General features: G+C 40.7%; 1 protein-coding gene across 1 annotated transcript in view; it reads right to left on the bottom strand.

Moving 5' to 3' along the window:
* LOC139748936 (KICSTOR complex protein kaptin-like) overlaps window positions 1-14,691 on the bottom strand; it is a 141,733-nt gene that overhangs the window by 108,468 nt on the left and 18,574 nt on the right. Inside the window, exon 2 of the mRNA XM_071662299.1 lies at window positions 11,768-11,867. Coding sequence (XP_071518400.1) covers window positions 11,768-11,862 — 95 coding nt within the window. The 5' untranslated portion in view covers window positions 11,863-11,867. The remainder of the gene's footprint in view (window positions 1-11,767; window positions 11,868-14,691) is intronic.

Consider the following 14,691-nt stretch of genomic DNA (forward strand, 5'->3'; position numbering starts at 1 on the left):
CTGAAAAAGGATTGGTGATTGGGAATACCTGATTTAAAAAGCGAGATATACATAAGTGTACGTATGTAAGTAGGAGAGATTGCCAGAGAGCGTTATTAGATTACGTGTTAATTGATAGGCGTATGAAAGAGAGACTTTTGGATGTTAATGTGCTGAGAGGTGCAACTGGAGGGATGTCTGATCATTATCTTCTGGAGGCGAAGGTGAAGATTTGTAGGGGTTTTCAGAAAAGAAGAGAGAATGTTGGGCTGAACAGAGTGGTGAGAGTAAGTGAGCTTGAGAAGGAGACTTGTGTGAGGAAGTACCAGGAGAGACTGAGTACAGAATGGAAAAAGGTGAGAACAAAAGAGGTAAGGGGAGTGGGGGAGGGATGGGATGTATTTAGGGAAGCAGTGATGGCTTGCGCAAAAGATGCTTGTGGCATGAGAAGCGTGGGAGGTGGGTTGATTAGAAAGGGTAGTGAGTGGTGGGATGAAGAAATAAGATTATTAGTGAAAGAGAAGAGAGAGGCATTTGGACGATTTTTGCAGGGAAAAAATGCAAATGAGTGGGAGATGTATAAAAGAAAGAGGCAGGAGGTCAAGAGAAAGGTGCAAGAGGTGAAAAAGAGGGCAAATGAGATTTGGGGTGAGAGAGTATCATTAAATTTTAGGGAGAAGAAAAAGATGTTTTGGAAGGAGGTAAATAAAGTGCATAAGACAAGGGAGCAAATGGGAACTTCAGTGAAGGGTGCTAATGGGGAGGTGATAACAAGTAGTGGTGATGTGAGAAGGAGATGGAGTGAGTATTTTGAAGGTTTGTTAAAGGTGTTTGATGATAGAGTGGCAGATATAGGGTGTTTTGGATGAGGTGGTGTGCAAATTGAGATGGTTAGGGAAAATGATTTGGTAAAGAGAGAAAAGGTAGTAAAAGCTTTGCGGAAGATGAAAGCTGGCAAGGCAGCAGGTTTGGATGGTATTGCAGTGGAATTTATTAAAAAAGGGGGTGACTGTATTGTTGACTGGTTGGTAAGGTTATCTAATGTATGTATGATTCATGGTGAGATGCCTGAGGATTGGCGGAATGCTTGCATAGTGCCATTGTACAAAGGCAAAGGGGATAAGAGTGAGTGCTCAAATTACAGAGGTATAAGTTTGTTGAGTATTCCTGGGAAATTATGTGGGAGGGTATTGATTGAGAGGGTGAAGGCATGTACAAAGCATCAGATTGGGGAAGAGCAGTGTGGTTTCAGAAGTGGTAGAGGATGTGTGGATCAGGTGTTTGCTTTGAAGAATGTATGTGAGAAATACTTACAAAAGCAAATGGATTTGTATGTAGCATTTACGGATCTGGTTAGGTATATGATAGAGTTGATAGAGATGCTCCGTGGAAGGTATTCAGAATGTATGGCGTGGGAGGCAAGTTGTTAGAAGCAGTGAAAAGTTTTTATCGAGGATGTAAGGCAAGTGTATGTGTAGGAAGAGAGAAAAGTGATTGGTTCTCAGTGAATGTAGGTTTGCAGTAGGGGTGTGTGATGTCTCCATGGTTGTTTAATTTGTTTATGGATGGGGTTGTTTGGGAGGTGAATGCAAGAGTTTTGGAAAGAGGGGCAAGTATGCAGTCTGTTCTGGATGAGAGAGCTTGGGAAGTGAGTCAGTTGTTGTTCGCTGATGTTACAGTGCTGGTGGCTGATTCATGTGAGAAACTGCAGAAGCTGGTGACTGAGTTTGGTAAAGTGTGTGAAAGAAGAAAGTTAAGAGTAAATGTGAATAAGAGCAAGGTTATTAGGTACAGAAGGGTTGAGGGTCAAGTCAATTGGGAGGTAAGTTTGAATGGAGAAAAACTGGAGGAAATAAGTGTTTTAGATATCTGGGAGTGGATCTGGCAGCGGATGGAACCATGGAAGTGGAAGCGAATCATAGGGTGGGGGAGGGGGAAAGAATTCTGGGAGCCTTGAAGAATGTTTGGAAGTCGAGAACATTATCTCGGAAAGCAAAAACGGGTATGTTTGAAGGAATAGTGGTTCCAACAATGTTGTATGAGTGTGAGGGGTGGGCTATGGATAGAGTTGTGTGTAGGAGGGTGGATGTGCTGGAAATGAGATGTTTGAGGACAATATGTGGTGTGAGGTGGTTTGATCGAGTAAGTAATGTAAGGGTAAGAGAGATGTGTGTAAGTAAAAAGAGTGTGGTTGAGAAAGCAGAAGAGGGTGTTTTGAAATAGTTTGGTCACATGGAGAGAATGAGTAAGGAAATATTGACCAAGAGGATATATGTGTCAGAGGTGGAGGGAACGAGGAGAAGTGGGAGAAAAAATTGGAGGTGGAAAGATGGAGTGAAAAAGATTTTGAGTGATCGGGGCCTGAACATGCAGGAGGGTGAAAGGCGTGCAAGGAATAGAGAGAATTGGAACGATGTGGTATACCGGTGTCAACGTGCTGTCAATGGATTGAACCAGGGCATGTGAAGCGTCTGGGGTAACCCATGGAAAGTTGTGTGGGGCCTGGATGTGGAAAGGGAGCTGTGGTTTCAGTGCATTATTACATGACAGCTAGAGACTGAGTGTGAACGAATGGGGCCTTTGTTGTATTTTCCTAGCGCTACTTCACACACATGAAGGGGGAGGGGGTTGTTATTCCATGTGTGGCGAGGTGGCGATGGGAATAAATAAAGGCAGAAAGTATGAATTATGTACATGTGTATATATGGATATATCTGTGTGTGTATATTTATGTGTACATTGAGATGTATAGGTATGTATATTAGCGTATGTGGATGTGTATGTATATACATGTGTATGTGGGTGGGTTGGGCCATTCTTTCATCTGTTTCCTTGCACTACCTCGCTAATGTGGGAGACAGCGACAAAGCAAAATATATAAATAAAATAAATAAAATTGGAGGTGGAAAGATGGAGTGAAAAAGATTTTGTGTGATCGGGGCCTGAACATGCAGGAGGGTGAAAGGAGGGCAAGGAATAGAGTGAATTGGAGCGATGTGGTATACCGGGGTTGACGTGCTGTGAGTGGATTGAATCAAGGCATGTGAAGCGTCTGGGGTAAACCATGGAAAGCTGTGTAGGTATGTATATTTGCGTGTGTGGACGTATGTATATACATGTGTATGGGGGGGGTTGGGCCATTTCTTTCGTCTGTTTCCTTGCGCTACCTCGCAAACGCGGGAGACAGCGACAAAGTATAATAAATAAATAAATATATATATATATACATATATATATATATATATATATATATATATATATATATATATATATATATATATATATATATATATATATATATATATATATATTACAGAGGTATAAGTTTGTTGAGTATTCCTGGTAAAATATATGGGAGGGTATTGATTGAGAGGGTGAAGGCATGTACAGAGCATCAGATTGGGGAAGAGCAGTGTGGTTTCAGAAGTGGTAGAGGATGTGTGGATCAGGTGTTTGCTTTGAAGAATGTATGTGAGAAATACTTAGAAAAGCAAATGGATTTGTATGTAGCATTTATGGATCTGGAGAAGGCATATGATAGAGTTGATAGAGATGCTCTGTGGAAGGTATTAAGAATATATGGTGTGGGAGGCAAGTTGTTAGAAGCAGTGAAAAGTTTTTATCGAGGATGTAAGGCATGTGTACGTGTAGGAAGAGAGGAAAGTGATTGGTTCTCAGTGAATGTAGGCTTGCGGCAGGGGTGTGTGATGTCTCCATGGTTGTTTAATTTGTTTATGGATGGGGTTGTTAGGGAGGTAAATGCAAGAGTCTTGGAAAGAGGGGCAAGTATGAAGTCTGTTGGGGATGAGAGAGCTTGGGAAGTGAGTCAGTTGTTGTTCGCTGATGATACAGCGCTGGTGGCTGATTCATGTGAGAAACTGCAGAAGCTGGTGACTGAGTTTGGAAAAGTGTGTGGAAGAAGAAAGTTAAGAGTAAATGTGAATAAGAGCAAGGTTATTAGGTACAGTAGGGTTGAGGGTCAAGTCAATTGGGAGGTGAGTTTGAATGGAGAAAAACTGGAGGAAGTGAAGTGTTTTAGATATCTGGGAGTGGATCTGGCAGCGGATGGAACCATGGAAGCGGAACTGGATCATAGGGTGGGGGAGGGGGCGAAAATCCTGGGGGCCTTGAAGAATGTGTGGAAGTCGAGAACATTATCTCGGAAAGCAAAAATGGGTATGTTTGAAGGAATAGTGGTTCCAACAATGTTGTATGGTTGCGAGGCGTGGGCTATGGATAGAGTTGTGCGCAGGAGGATGGATGTGCTGGAAATGAGATGTTTGAGGACAATGTGTGGTGTGAGGTGGTTTGATCGAGTGAGTAACGTAAGGGTAAGAGAGATGTGTGGAAATAAAAAGAGCGTGGTTGAGAGAGCAGAAGAGGGTGTTTTGAAGTGGTTTGGGCACATGGAGAGGATGAGTGAGGAAAGATTGACCAAGAGGATATATGTGTCGGAGGTGGAGGGAACAAGGAGAAGAGGGAGACCAAATTGGAGGTGGAAAGATGGAGTGAAAAAGATTTTGTGTGATCGGGGCCTGAACATGCAGGAGGGTGAAAGGAGAGCAAGGAATAGAGTGAATTGGAGCGATGTGGTATACCGGGGTTGACGTGCTGTCAGTGGATTGAATCAGGGCATGTGAGGCGTCTGGTGTAAACCATGGAAAGCTGTGTAGGTATGTATATTTGCGTGTGTGGACGTATGTATATACATGTGTATGGGGGGCGGGGGGTTGGGCCATTTCTTTCGTCTGTTTCCTTGCGCTACCTCGCAAACGCGGGAGACAGCGACAAAGTATAATAATAATAATAATAGTATATATATATATATATATATATATATATATATATATATATATATATATATATATATATATATATCTGGGGAGGTGATAACAAGTAGTGGTGATGTAAGAAGGAGATGGATTGAGTATTTTGAAGGTTTATTGAATGTGTTTGATGATAGAGTGGCAGATATAGGGTGTTTTGGTCGAGGTGGTGTGCAAAGTGAGAGGGTTAGGGAAAATGATTTGGTAAACAGAGAAGAGGTAGTAAAAGCTTTGAGGAAGATGAAAGCCAGCAAGGCAGCAGGTTTGGATGGTATTGCAGTGGAATTTATTAAAAAAAGGGGGTGACTGTATTATTGACTGGTTGGTAAGGTTATTTAATGTATGTATGACTCATGGTGAGGTGCCTGAGGATTGGCGGAATGCGTGCATAGTGCCACTATACAAAGGCAAAGGGGATAAGAGTGAGTGCTCAAATTAGAGAGGTATAAGTTCGTTGAGTATTCCTGGTAAATTATATGGGAGGGTATTGATTGAGAGGGTGAAGGTATGTACAGAGCATCACATTGGGGAAGAGCAGTGTGGTTTCAAAAGTGGTAGAGGATGTGTGGATCTGGTGTTTGCTTTGAAGAATGTATGTGAGAAATACTTAGAAAAGCAAATGGATTTGTATGTAGCATTTATGGATCTGGAGAAGGCATATGATAGAGTTGATAGATATGCTCTGTGGAAGGTATTAAGAATATTTGGTGTGGGAGGCAAGTTGTTAGAAGCAGTGAAAAGTTTTTATCGAGGATGTAAGGCATGTGTACGTGTAGGAAGAGAGGAAAGTGATTGGTTCTCAGTGAATGTAGGTTTGCGGCAGGGGTGTGTGGTGTCTCCATGGTTGTTTAATTTGTTTATGGATGGGGTTGTTAGGGAGGTGAATGCAAGAGTTTTGGAAAGAGGGGGAAGTATGAAGTCTGTTGAGGATGAGAGAGCTTGGGAAGTGAGTCAGCTGTTGTTCGCTGATGATACAGCGCTGGTGGCTGATTCATGTGAGAAACTGCAAAAGCTGGTGGATGAGTTTGCTAAAGTGTGTGAAAGAAGAAAGTTAAGAGTAAATGTGAATAAGAGCAAGGTAATTAGGTACAGTAGGTTTGAGGGTCAAGTCAATTGGGAAGTAAGTTTGAATGGAGAAAAACTGGAGGAAGTAAAGCGTTTTAGATATCTGGGAGTGGATCTGGCAGCGGATGGAACCATGGAAGCGAAAGTGGATCATAGGGTGGGGGAGGGGGCGAAAATCCTGGGAGCCTTGAAGAATGTGTGGAAGTCGAGAACATTATCTCGGAAAGCAAAAATGGGTATGTTTGAAGGAATAGTGGTTCCAACAATGTTGTATGGTTGTGAGGCGTGGGCTATGGATAGAGTTGTGCGCAGGAGGATGGATGTGCTGGAAATGAGATGTTTGAGGACAATGTGTGGTGTGAGGTGGTTTGATCGAGTAAGTAACGTAAGGATAAGAGAGATGTATGGAAATAAAAAGAGCGTATTTGAGAGAGCAGAAGAGGGTGTTTTGAAATGGTTTGGGCACATGGAGAGAATGAGAGGAAAGATTGACCAAGAAGATATATGTGTCGGAGGTGGAGGGAACGAGGAGAAGTGGGAGACCAAATTGGAGGTGGAAAGATGGGGTGAAAAAGATTTTGTGTGATTGGGGCCTGAACATGCAGGAGGGTAAAAGGAGGGCAAGGAATAGAGTGAATTGGATCGATGTGGTATACCAGGGTTGACGTGCTGTCAGTGGATTGAATCAGGGCATGTGAAGCATCTGGGGTAAACCATGGAAAGCTGTGTAGGTATGTATATTTGCATGTGTGGACGTATGTATATACATGTGTATGGGGGTGGGTTGGGCCATTTCTTTTGTCTGTTTCCTTACACTACCTCGCAAACGCGGGAGACAGCGACAAAGCAAGAAAAAAGAAAAAAAAATAAAATATATATATATATATATATATATATATATATATATATATATATATATATATATATATATATATATACATATATATATATATATATATATATATATATATATATATATATATATATATATATATATATATATATATATATATATTCATATTTATTTATTTTGCCTTGTCGCTGTCTCCCGCGTTAGGGAGGTAGCGCAAGGAAACAGACGAAAGAATGGCCCAACCCGCCCACATACACATGTATATACATACACGTCCACACACGCAAATATACATACCTATACATCTCAATGTTCATATATATATATACACACACAGACATATACATATATACACATGTACATAATTCATACTGTCTGCCCTTATTTGTTTCCATCGCCATCCCGCCACACATGGAATAACAACCCCCTCCCCTCTCATGTGTGCGAGGTAGTGCTAGGAAAAGACACCAAAGGCCCCATTCGTTCACACTCAGTCTCTAGCTGTCATGTAATAATGCACTGAAACCACAGCTCCCTTTCCACATCCAGGCCCCAAACAACTTTCCATGGTCTACCCCAGATGCTTCACATGCCCTGGTTGAATCCAATGACAGCACGTCGACCCCGGTATATCACATCGTTCCAATTCACTCTATTCCTTGCCCGCCTTTCACCCTCCTGCATGTTCAGGTCGCGATAACTCAAAATCTTTTTCACTCCATCTTTCCACCTCCAATTTGGTCTCCCACTTCTCCTCATTCCCTCCACCTCTGACACATATATCCTCTTGGGCAATCTTTCCTCACTCATTTCTCCATGTGACCAAACCATTTCAAAACACCCTCTTCTGCTCTCTCAACCACACTCTTTTTATTTCCACACATCTCTCTTACCCTTACATTACTTACTCGATCAAACCACCTCACACCACACATTGTCCTCAAACATCTCATTTCCAGCACATCCACCCTCCTGCGCACAACTCTATCCATAGCCCACGCCTCGCAACCATACAACATTGTTGGAACCACTATTCCTTCAAACATACCCATTTTTGCTTTCCGATGATAATGTTCTCGACTTCCACACATTCTTCAAGGCTCCCAGGATTTTCGCCCCCTCCCCCACACCATGATTCACTTCCTCTTCCATGGTTCCATCCGCTGCCAAATCCACTCCCAGATATCTAAAACACTTCACTTCCTCCAGTTTTTTCCATTCAAACTTACCTCGCAGTTGACATGATCCTCAACCCTACTGTACCTAATAACCTTGCTCTTATTCACATTTACTCTCAGCTTTCTTCTTTCCCACACTTTACCAAACTCAGTCACCAGCTTCTGCAGTTTCTCACATGAATCAGCCACCAGTGCTGTATCATCAGCGAACAACAACTGACTCACTTCCCAAGCTCTCTCATCCACAACAGACTGCATAATTCTCCCTTTTTCCAAAACTCTTGCATTCACCTCCCTAACCCTAACAACCCCATCCATAAACAAATTAAACAACCATTGAGACATCACACACCCCTGCCACAAACCTATATTCACTGAGAACCAATCACTTTCCTCTCTTCCTACACGTACACATACCTTACATCCTCGATTAAAACTTTTCACTGCTTCTAACGACTTGCCTCCCACACCATATATTCTTAATACCTTCCACAGAGCATCTCTATCAACTCTATCATATACCTAACCCGATCCATAAATGCTACATACAAATCCATTTGCTTTTCTAAGTATTTCTCACATACATTCTTCAAAGCAAACACCTGATCCACACATCCTCTACCACTTCTGAAACCACACTGCTCTTCCCCAATCTGATGCTTTGTACATGCCTTCACCCTCTCAATCAATACCCTCCCACATAATTTCCCAGGAATACTCAACAAACTTATACCTCTGTAATTTGAGCACTCACATTTATCGACTTTGCCTTTGTACAATGGCACTATGCAAGCATTCCGCCAATCCTCAGGTACCTCACCATGAATCATACATACATTAAATAACCTCACCAACCAGTCAACAATACAGTCGCCCCCTTTTTTAATAAATTCCACTGCAATACCACCCAAACCCGCTGCCTTGCCAGCTTTCATCTTCTGCAAAGCTTTTACTACCTCTTCTCTGTTTACCAAATCATTTTCCCTAACCCTCTCACTTTGCACACCACCTCGACCAAAACACCCTATATCTGCCACTCTATCATCAAACACATTCAACAAACCTACAAAATACTCACTCCATCTCCTTCTCACATCACCACTACTTGTTATCACCTCCCCATTAGCCCCCTTCACTGAAGTTCACATTTGTTCCCTTGTCTTATGCACTTTATTTACCCCCTTCCAAAACATCTTTATATTCTCCCTAAAATTTAATGATACTCTCTTACCCCAACTCTCATTTGCCCTCTTTTTCACCTCTTGCACCTTTCTCTTGACCTCCTGTCTCTTTCTTTTATACATCTCCCACTCATTTGCATTATTTCCCTGCAAAAATTGTCCAAATGCCTCTCTCTTCTCTTTCACTAATAATCTTACTTCTTCATCCCACCACTCACTACCCTTTCTAATCTGCCCTCCTCCCACACTTCTCATGCCACAAGCATCTTTTGCACAAGCCATCACTGCTTCCCTAAATACATCCCATTCCTCCACCACTCCCCTTCCCTCCTTTGTTCTCACCTTCTTCCGTTCTGTACTTAGTCTCTCCTGGTACTACCTCACTCAAGTCTCCTTCCCAAGCTCACTTACTCTCACTACTCTCTTCACCTGAACATTCTCTCTTCTTTTCTGAAAACCTCTACAAATCTTCACATTCACCTCCACAAGATAATGATCAGACATCCCTCCAGTTGCATCTCTCAGCACATCAACATCCAACAGTCTCTCTTTAGCATGCCTATCAATTAACACGTAATCCAATAACGCTCTCTGGCCATCTCTCCTACTTACATACGTATACTTATGTATATCTCTCTTTTTAAACCAGGTATTCCTAATCACCAGTCCTTTTTCAGCACATAAATCTACAATCTCTTCACCATTTCCATTTACAACACTGAACATCCCATGTACACCAATTATTTCCTCGACTGCCACATTACTCACCTTTGCATTTAAATCATCCATCACTATAACCCAGTCTCGTGCATTAAAACTATTAACACACTCACTCAGCTGCTCTCAAAACACTTGCCTCTCATGATCTTTCTTCTCATGCCCAGGTGCATATGCACAAATAATCCCCCATCTCTCTCCATCCACTTTCAGATTTACCCATATCAATCTAGAGTTTACTTTCTTACACTCTATTACATACCCCCACCACTCCTGTTTCAGGAGTAGTGCTTCTCTTTCCCTTGCTCTCGTCCTGTCACTAACCCTTGACTTTACTCCCAAGACATTCCCAAACCACTCTTCCCCTTTACCCTTGAGCTTTGTTTCACTCAGAGCCAAAACATCCAGGTTCCTTTCCTCAAACATACTACCTATCTCTCCTTTTTTCTCATCTTGGTTACATCCACACACATTTAGACACCTCAATCTGAGCCTTCGAGGAGGATGAGTACTTCCTGCGTGACTCCTTCTATTTCCCCTTTTATATATATATATATATATATATATATATATATATATATATATATATATATATATATATATATATGTATATATATATATATATATATATATATATATATATATATATATATATTTTTTTTTTTTTTTCTTTTTTTGCTTTGTCGCTGTCTCCCGCGTTTGCGAGGTAGCGCAAGGAAACAGACGAAAGAAATGGCCCAACCCACCCCCATACACATGCCTTGATTCAACCCACTGACAGGACGTCAACCCGGTATACCACATCGATCCAATTCCCTCTATTCTTTGCCCTCCTTTCACTCTCCTGCATGTTCAGGCCCCGATCACACAAAATCTTTTTCACTCCATCTTTCCACCTCCAATTTGGTCTCCCTCTTCTCCTCGTTCCCTCCACCTCCGACACATATATCCTCTTGGTCAATCTTTCCTCACTCATTCTCTCCATGTGACCAAACCATTTCAAAACACCCTCTTCTGCTCTCTCAACCACGCTCTTTTTATTTCCACACAGCTCTCTTACCCTTACGTTACTTACTCGATCAAACCACCTCACACCACACATTGTCCTCAAACATCTCATTTCCAGCACATCCATCCTCCTGCGCACAACTCTATCCATAGTCCACGCCTCGCAACCATACAACATTGTTGGAACCACTATTCCTTCAAACATACCCATATTTTATTATACTATTTTGCTGTCTCAGGCATTAGTGAGGCATCGCAAGGAATCACAAATAAGAAAGTTATTACAAATAAGAAAGAGGCTCCTGAATCTTGACCTGTCCTATAACGAGACCCTATTTCATTACTTGACTTGTTCAAGACATATATAAGAGGCTAATTCATACACAATACTCCTAACTACATAAATAGTGTTAAAATCAATAAACAATAACTTCAATAACTGGATTTTCTGGGGTCAAGGCCTTCCTTGAATTTCATAATCTATACCCAAAGCTGCTTGAAAGGATTTTCCTTACTTCATTATAAAACACTTCTAACTTTTCATGAAGGCTTTCATATACCTATGAGTCTGTGCAAGAAACCTGTAAATTGAATTGTTCTCTCCATATGAGAAAGAATGGATAGTGAAGACTTTCCTAAGAATATTCATGAAAACTAGGTTTTGGAATTAATAAAAACTTAAGCATCAGATCCACACAGTAAGGGTATCAGGATATAAGTATCTTCAGAAGAAATGATATATACAAAATGAAAAGCTCAAAAAAGGTTCTGTGTGAAATGGACATAATATTCCTTAAAGAACTAATGTTACACAGTGTGAAATTAATACAATATTCTTGAAACAACTAATATTGGCACATTATATTTCGAATGCTATGAATTTAACCAAGGAAAATATCATCTACTTATTAAAAAGATATCAAAGCTACTCTCACTCACTGCCTTATAAATATTGCATACCTGAAAAAATGAGCATCTATAAAATTCAGTCTATTCTTACTGCTGTGTTCCACCTTTGACATATTTTGTGTACAAGATACTGTCTCTTCTTTCATGTCACCTGGAAAACGAAAATGTTAGTAAAGATATTCTCATTAACATAACGGACTTCAGAAACTGTATGTTTAGTAATAAGAATGATGCAGATTAATATAAACAAAATCAATTACTGTTGGACAAACCACTAAGTGTATGATATTTTCTTCATATGTTTTGAAAATTGGAAAGTCTTTCCCATCTAAGGTAGGGTCTCTCAAGCATAATATATATTCTTAAGAATATATGGGTCAGAATGTACAAGTGAAAAAGCACAACTTCAATCAACTTTTGTGAAGCACTTCAATGTGACCACAGCCCCACTCATTTTGGGCCTGCCTTTGGCTAATGAGTGACTTCCACAAGGTCGACATCATGAACTAAATCTGCCAGCCTAACATAGCTCACAACTCACACAGTGTGGGCACCAATTCCAAGGTAGTCACAGTAGGTACAAAAAAAGATCTAAAGAAAAATAGGATGCAAAAGTTGAGTAAGGTGATAAAATCAGAAAATGTTCACAGGACACCACCTTGAAGAGAAAAGGTTTCAAAACCTATGGTTCTCTCCTCAGCCTCAGTCCTGTATGCTCAACAGCATATCCACATGAAGGAAGAGGGATAAGAAAGAAACTTTCGGACAAAACAAACCCAGATGCAAAAACGAATACCTTCAATAGTGATTCAGAAGTGCACTGGAATGAGACTCTCATGAAGGTAGAAGAATGTGAAAGACTAATCAACTTCTTCTAACGAAAGGCTCTGAGAAACGATAAGGCTGAGGTCACCTTCACACTTGAGCTCTAGCATAAAGACAGAGTTGAACAAATCACACAAGATCCTCAATCCAGGAGGGGATAATCCACACTGAGAAGAATTTCAAGCTCTGGGAAGCACATATATATTGGAGGTGGAAAGATGGAGTGAAAAAGATTTTGAGTGATCGGGGCCTGAACATGCAGGACAGTGAAAGGCGTGCAAGGAATAGAGTGAATTGGAACAATGTGGTATACCGCGATCAATGGGCTGTCAATAGATTGAACCAGGGCATGTGAAGCACCTGGGGTAAACCATGGAAAGTTCTGTGGGGCCTGGATGTGGAAAGGGAGCTGTGGTTTCGGTGTTGTCTTTACCTAGCGGTACCTTGCACACATGACGGGGGAGGGGGTTTTTCTTTAATGTGTGGCAGGGTGGCAATGGGAATGAATAAAGGGAGACAGTATGAATTATGTACATGTGTATATATGAATATGTCCGTGTGTGTATATATATGTATACATCGAGACAGCGACAAAGTATAAAAAAAAAAAAAAAAAAAAAAAAAAAACATCGAGATATATAGATATGTATATTGGTGTGTGTGGAGATGTACGTATATGCATGTTATTGTGAGTGGGTTGTGCCATACTTTCGTCTGTTTCCTTGCGCTACCTCACTAACACGGGAGACAGCGACAAAGCAAAATAAATAAATAAATATATATATATATATATATATATATATATATATATATATATATATATATATATATATATATATATATATATATATATATATATATATATTTCCACACATCTGGAAATATATATGTGTGGAAATAAAAAGAGCGTGGTTGAGAGAGCAGAAGAGGGTGTTTTGAAATGGTTTGGGCACATGGAGAGAATGAGTGAGGAAAGATTGACCAAGAGGATATATGTGTCGGAGGTTGAGGGAAGAAGGAGAAGAGGGAGACCAAATTGGAGGTGGAAAGATGGAGTGAAAAAGATTTTGTGTGATCGGGGCCTGAACATGCAGGAGGGTGAAAGGAGGGCAAGGAATAGAGTGAATTGGAGCGATGTGGTATACCGGGGTTGACGTGCTGTCAGTGGATTAAATCGGGGCATGTGAAGCGTCTGGGGTAAACCATGGAAAGCTGTGTAGGTATGTATATTTTGCGTGTGTGGATGTATGTATATACATGTGTATGGGGGTGGGTTGGGCCATTTCTTTCATCTGTTTCCTTGCGCTACCTCGCAAACGCGGGATACAGCGACAAAATATATATATATATATATATATATATATATATATATATATATATATATATATATATATATATATATATATATATGATACTCTCTCACCCCAACTCTCATTTGCCCTCTTTTTCACCTCTTGCACCTTTCTCTTGACCTCCTGTCTCTTTCTTTTATACATCTCCCACTCAATTGCATTTTTCCCCTACAAAAATCGTCCAAATGACTCTCTCTTCTCTTTCACTAATAATCTTACTTCTTCATCCCACCACTCACTACCCTTTCTAATCAACCCACCTCCCACTCTTCTCATGCCACAAGCATCTTTTGCGCAATTTTTAGGGAGAATAAAAAGATGTTCTGGAAGGAGGTAAATAAAGTGCGTAAGACAAGGGAGCAAATGGGAACTTCAGTGAAGGGCGCAAATGGGGAGGTGATAACAAGTAGTGGTGATGTAAGAAGGAGATGGAGTGAGTATCTTGAAGGTTTGTTGAATGTGTTTGATGATAGAGTGGCAGATATAGGGTGTTTTGGTTGAGGTGGTATGCAAAGTGAGAGGGTTAGAGAAAATGATTTGGTAAACAGAGAAGAGGTAGTAAAAGCTTTGAGAAAGATGAAAGCCGGCAAGGCAGCAGGTTTGGATGGTATTGCAGAGGAATTTATTAAAAAAAGGGGGTGACTGTATTATTGACTGGTTGGTAAGGTTATTTAATGTATGTATGACTCATGGTGAGATGCCTGAGGATTGGGGGAATGCTTGAATAGTGCTATTGTACAAAGGCAAAGGGGATAAGAGTGAGTGCTCAAATTACAGAGGTATAAGTTTGTTGAGTAT

Source organism: Panulirus ornatus, chromosome 1 (assembly GCF_036320965.1).
Source record: "Panulirus ornatus isolate Po-2019 chromosome 1, ASM3632096v1, whole genome shotgun sequence".
NCBI classification, from domain to species: domain Eukaryota; kingdom Metazoa; phylum Arthropoda; class Malacostraca; order Decapoda; family Palinuridae; genus Panulirus; species Panulirus ornatus.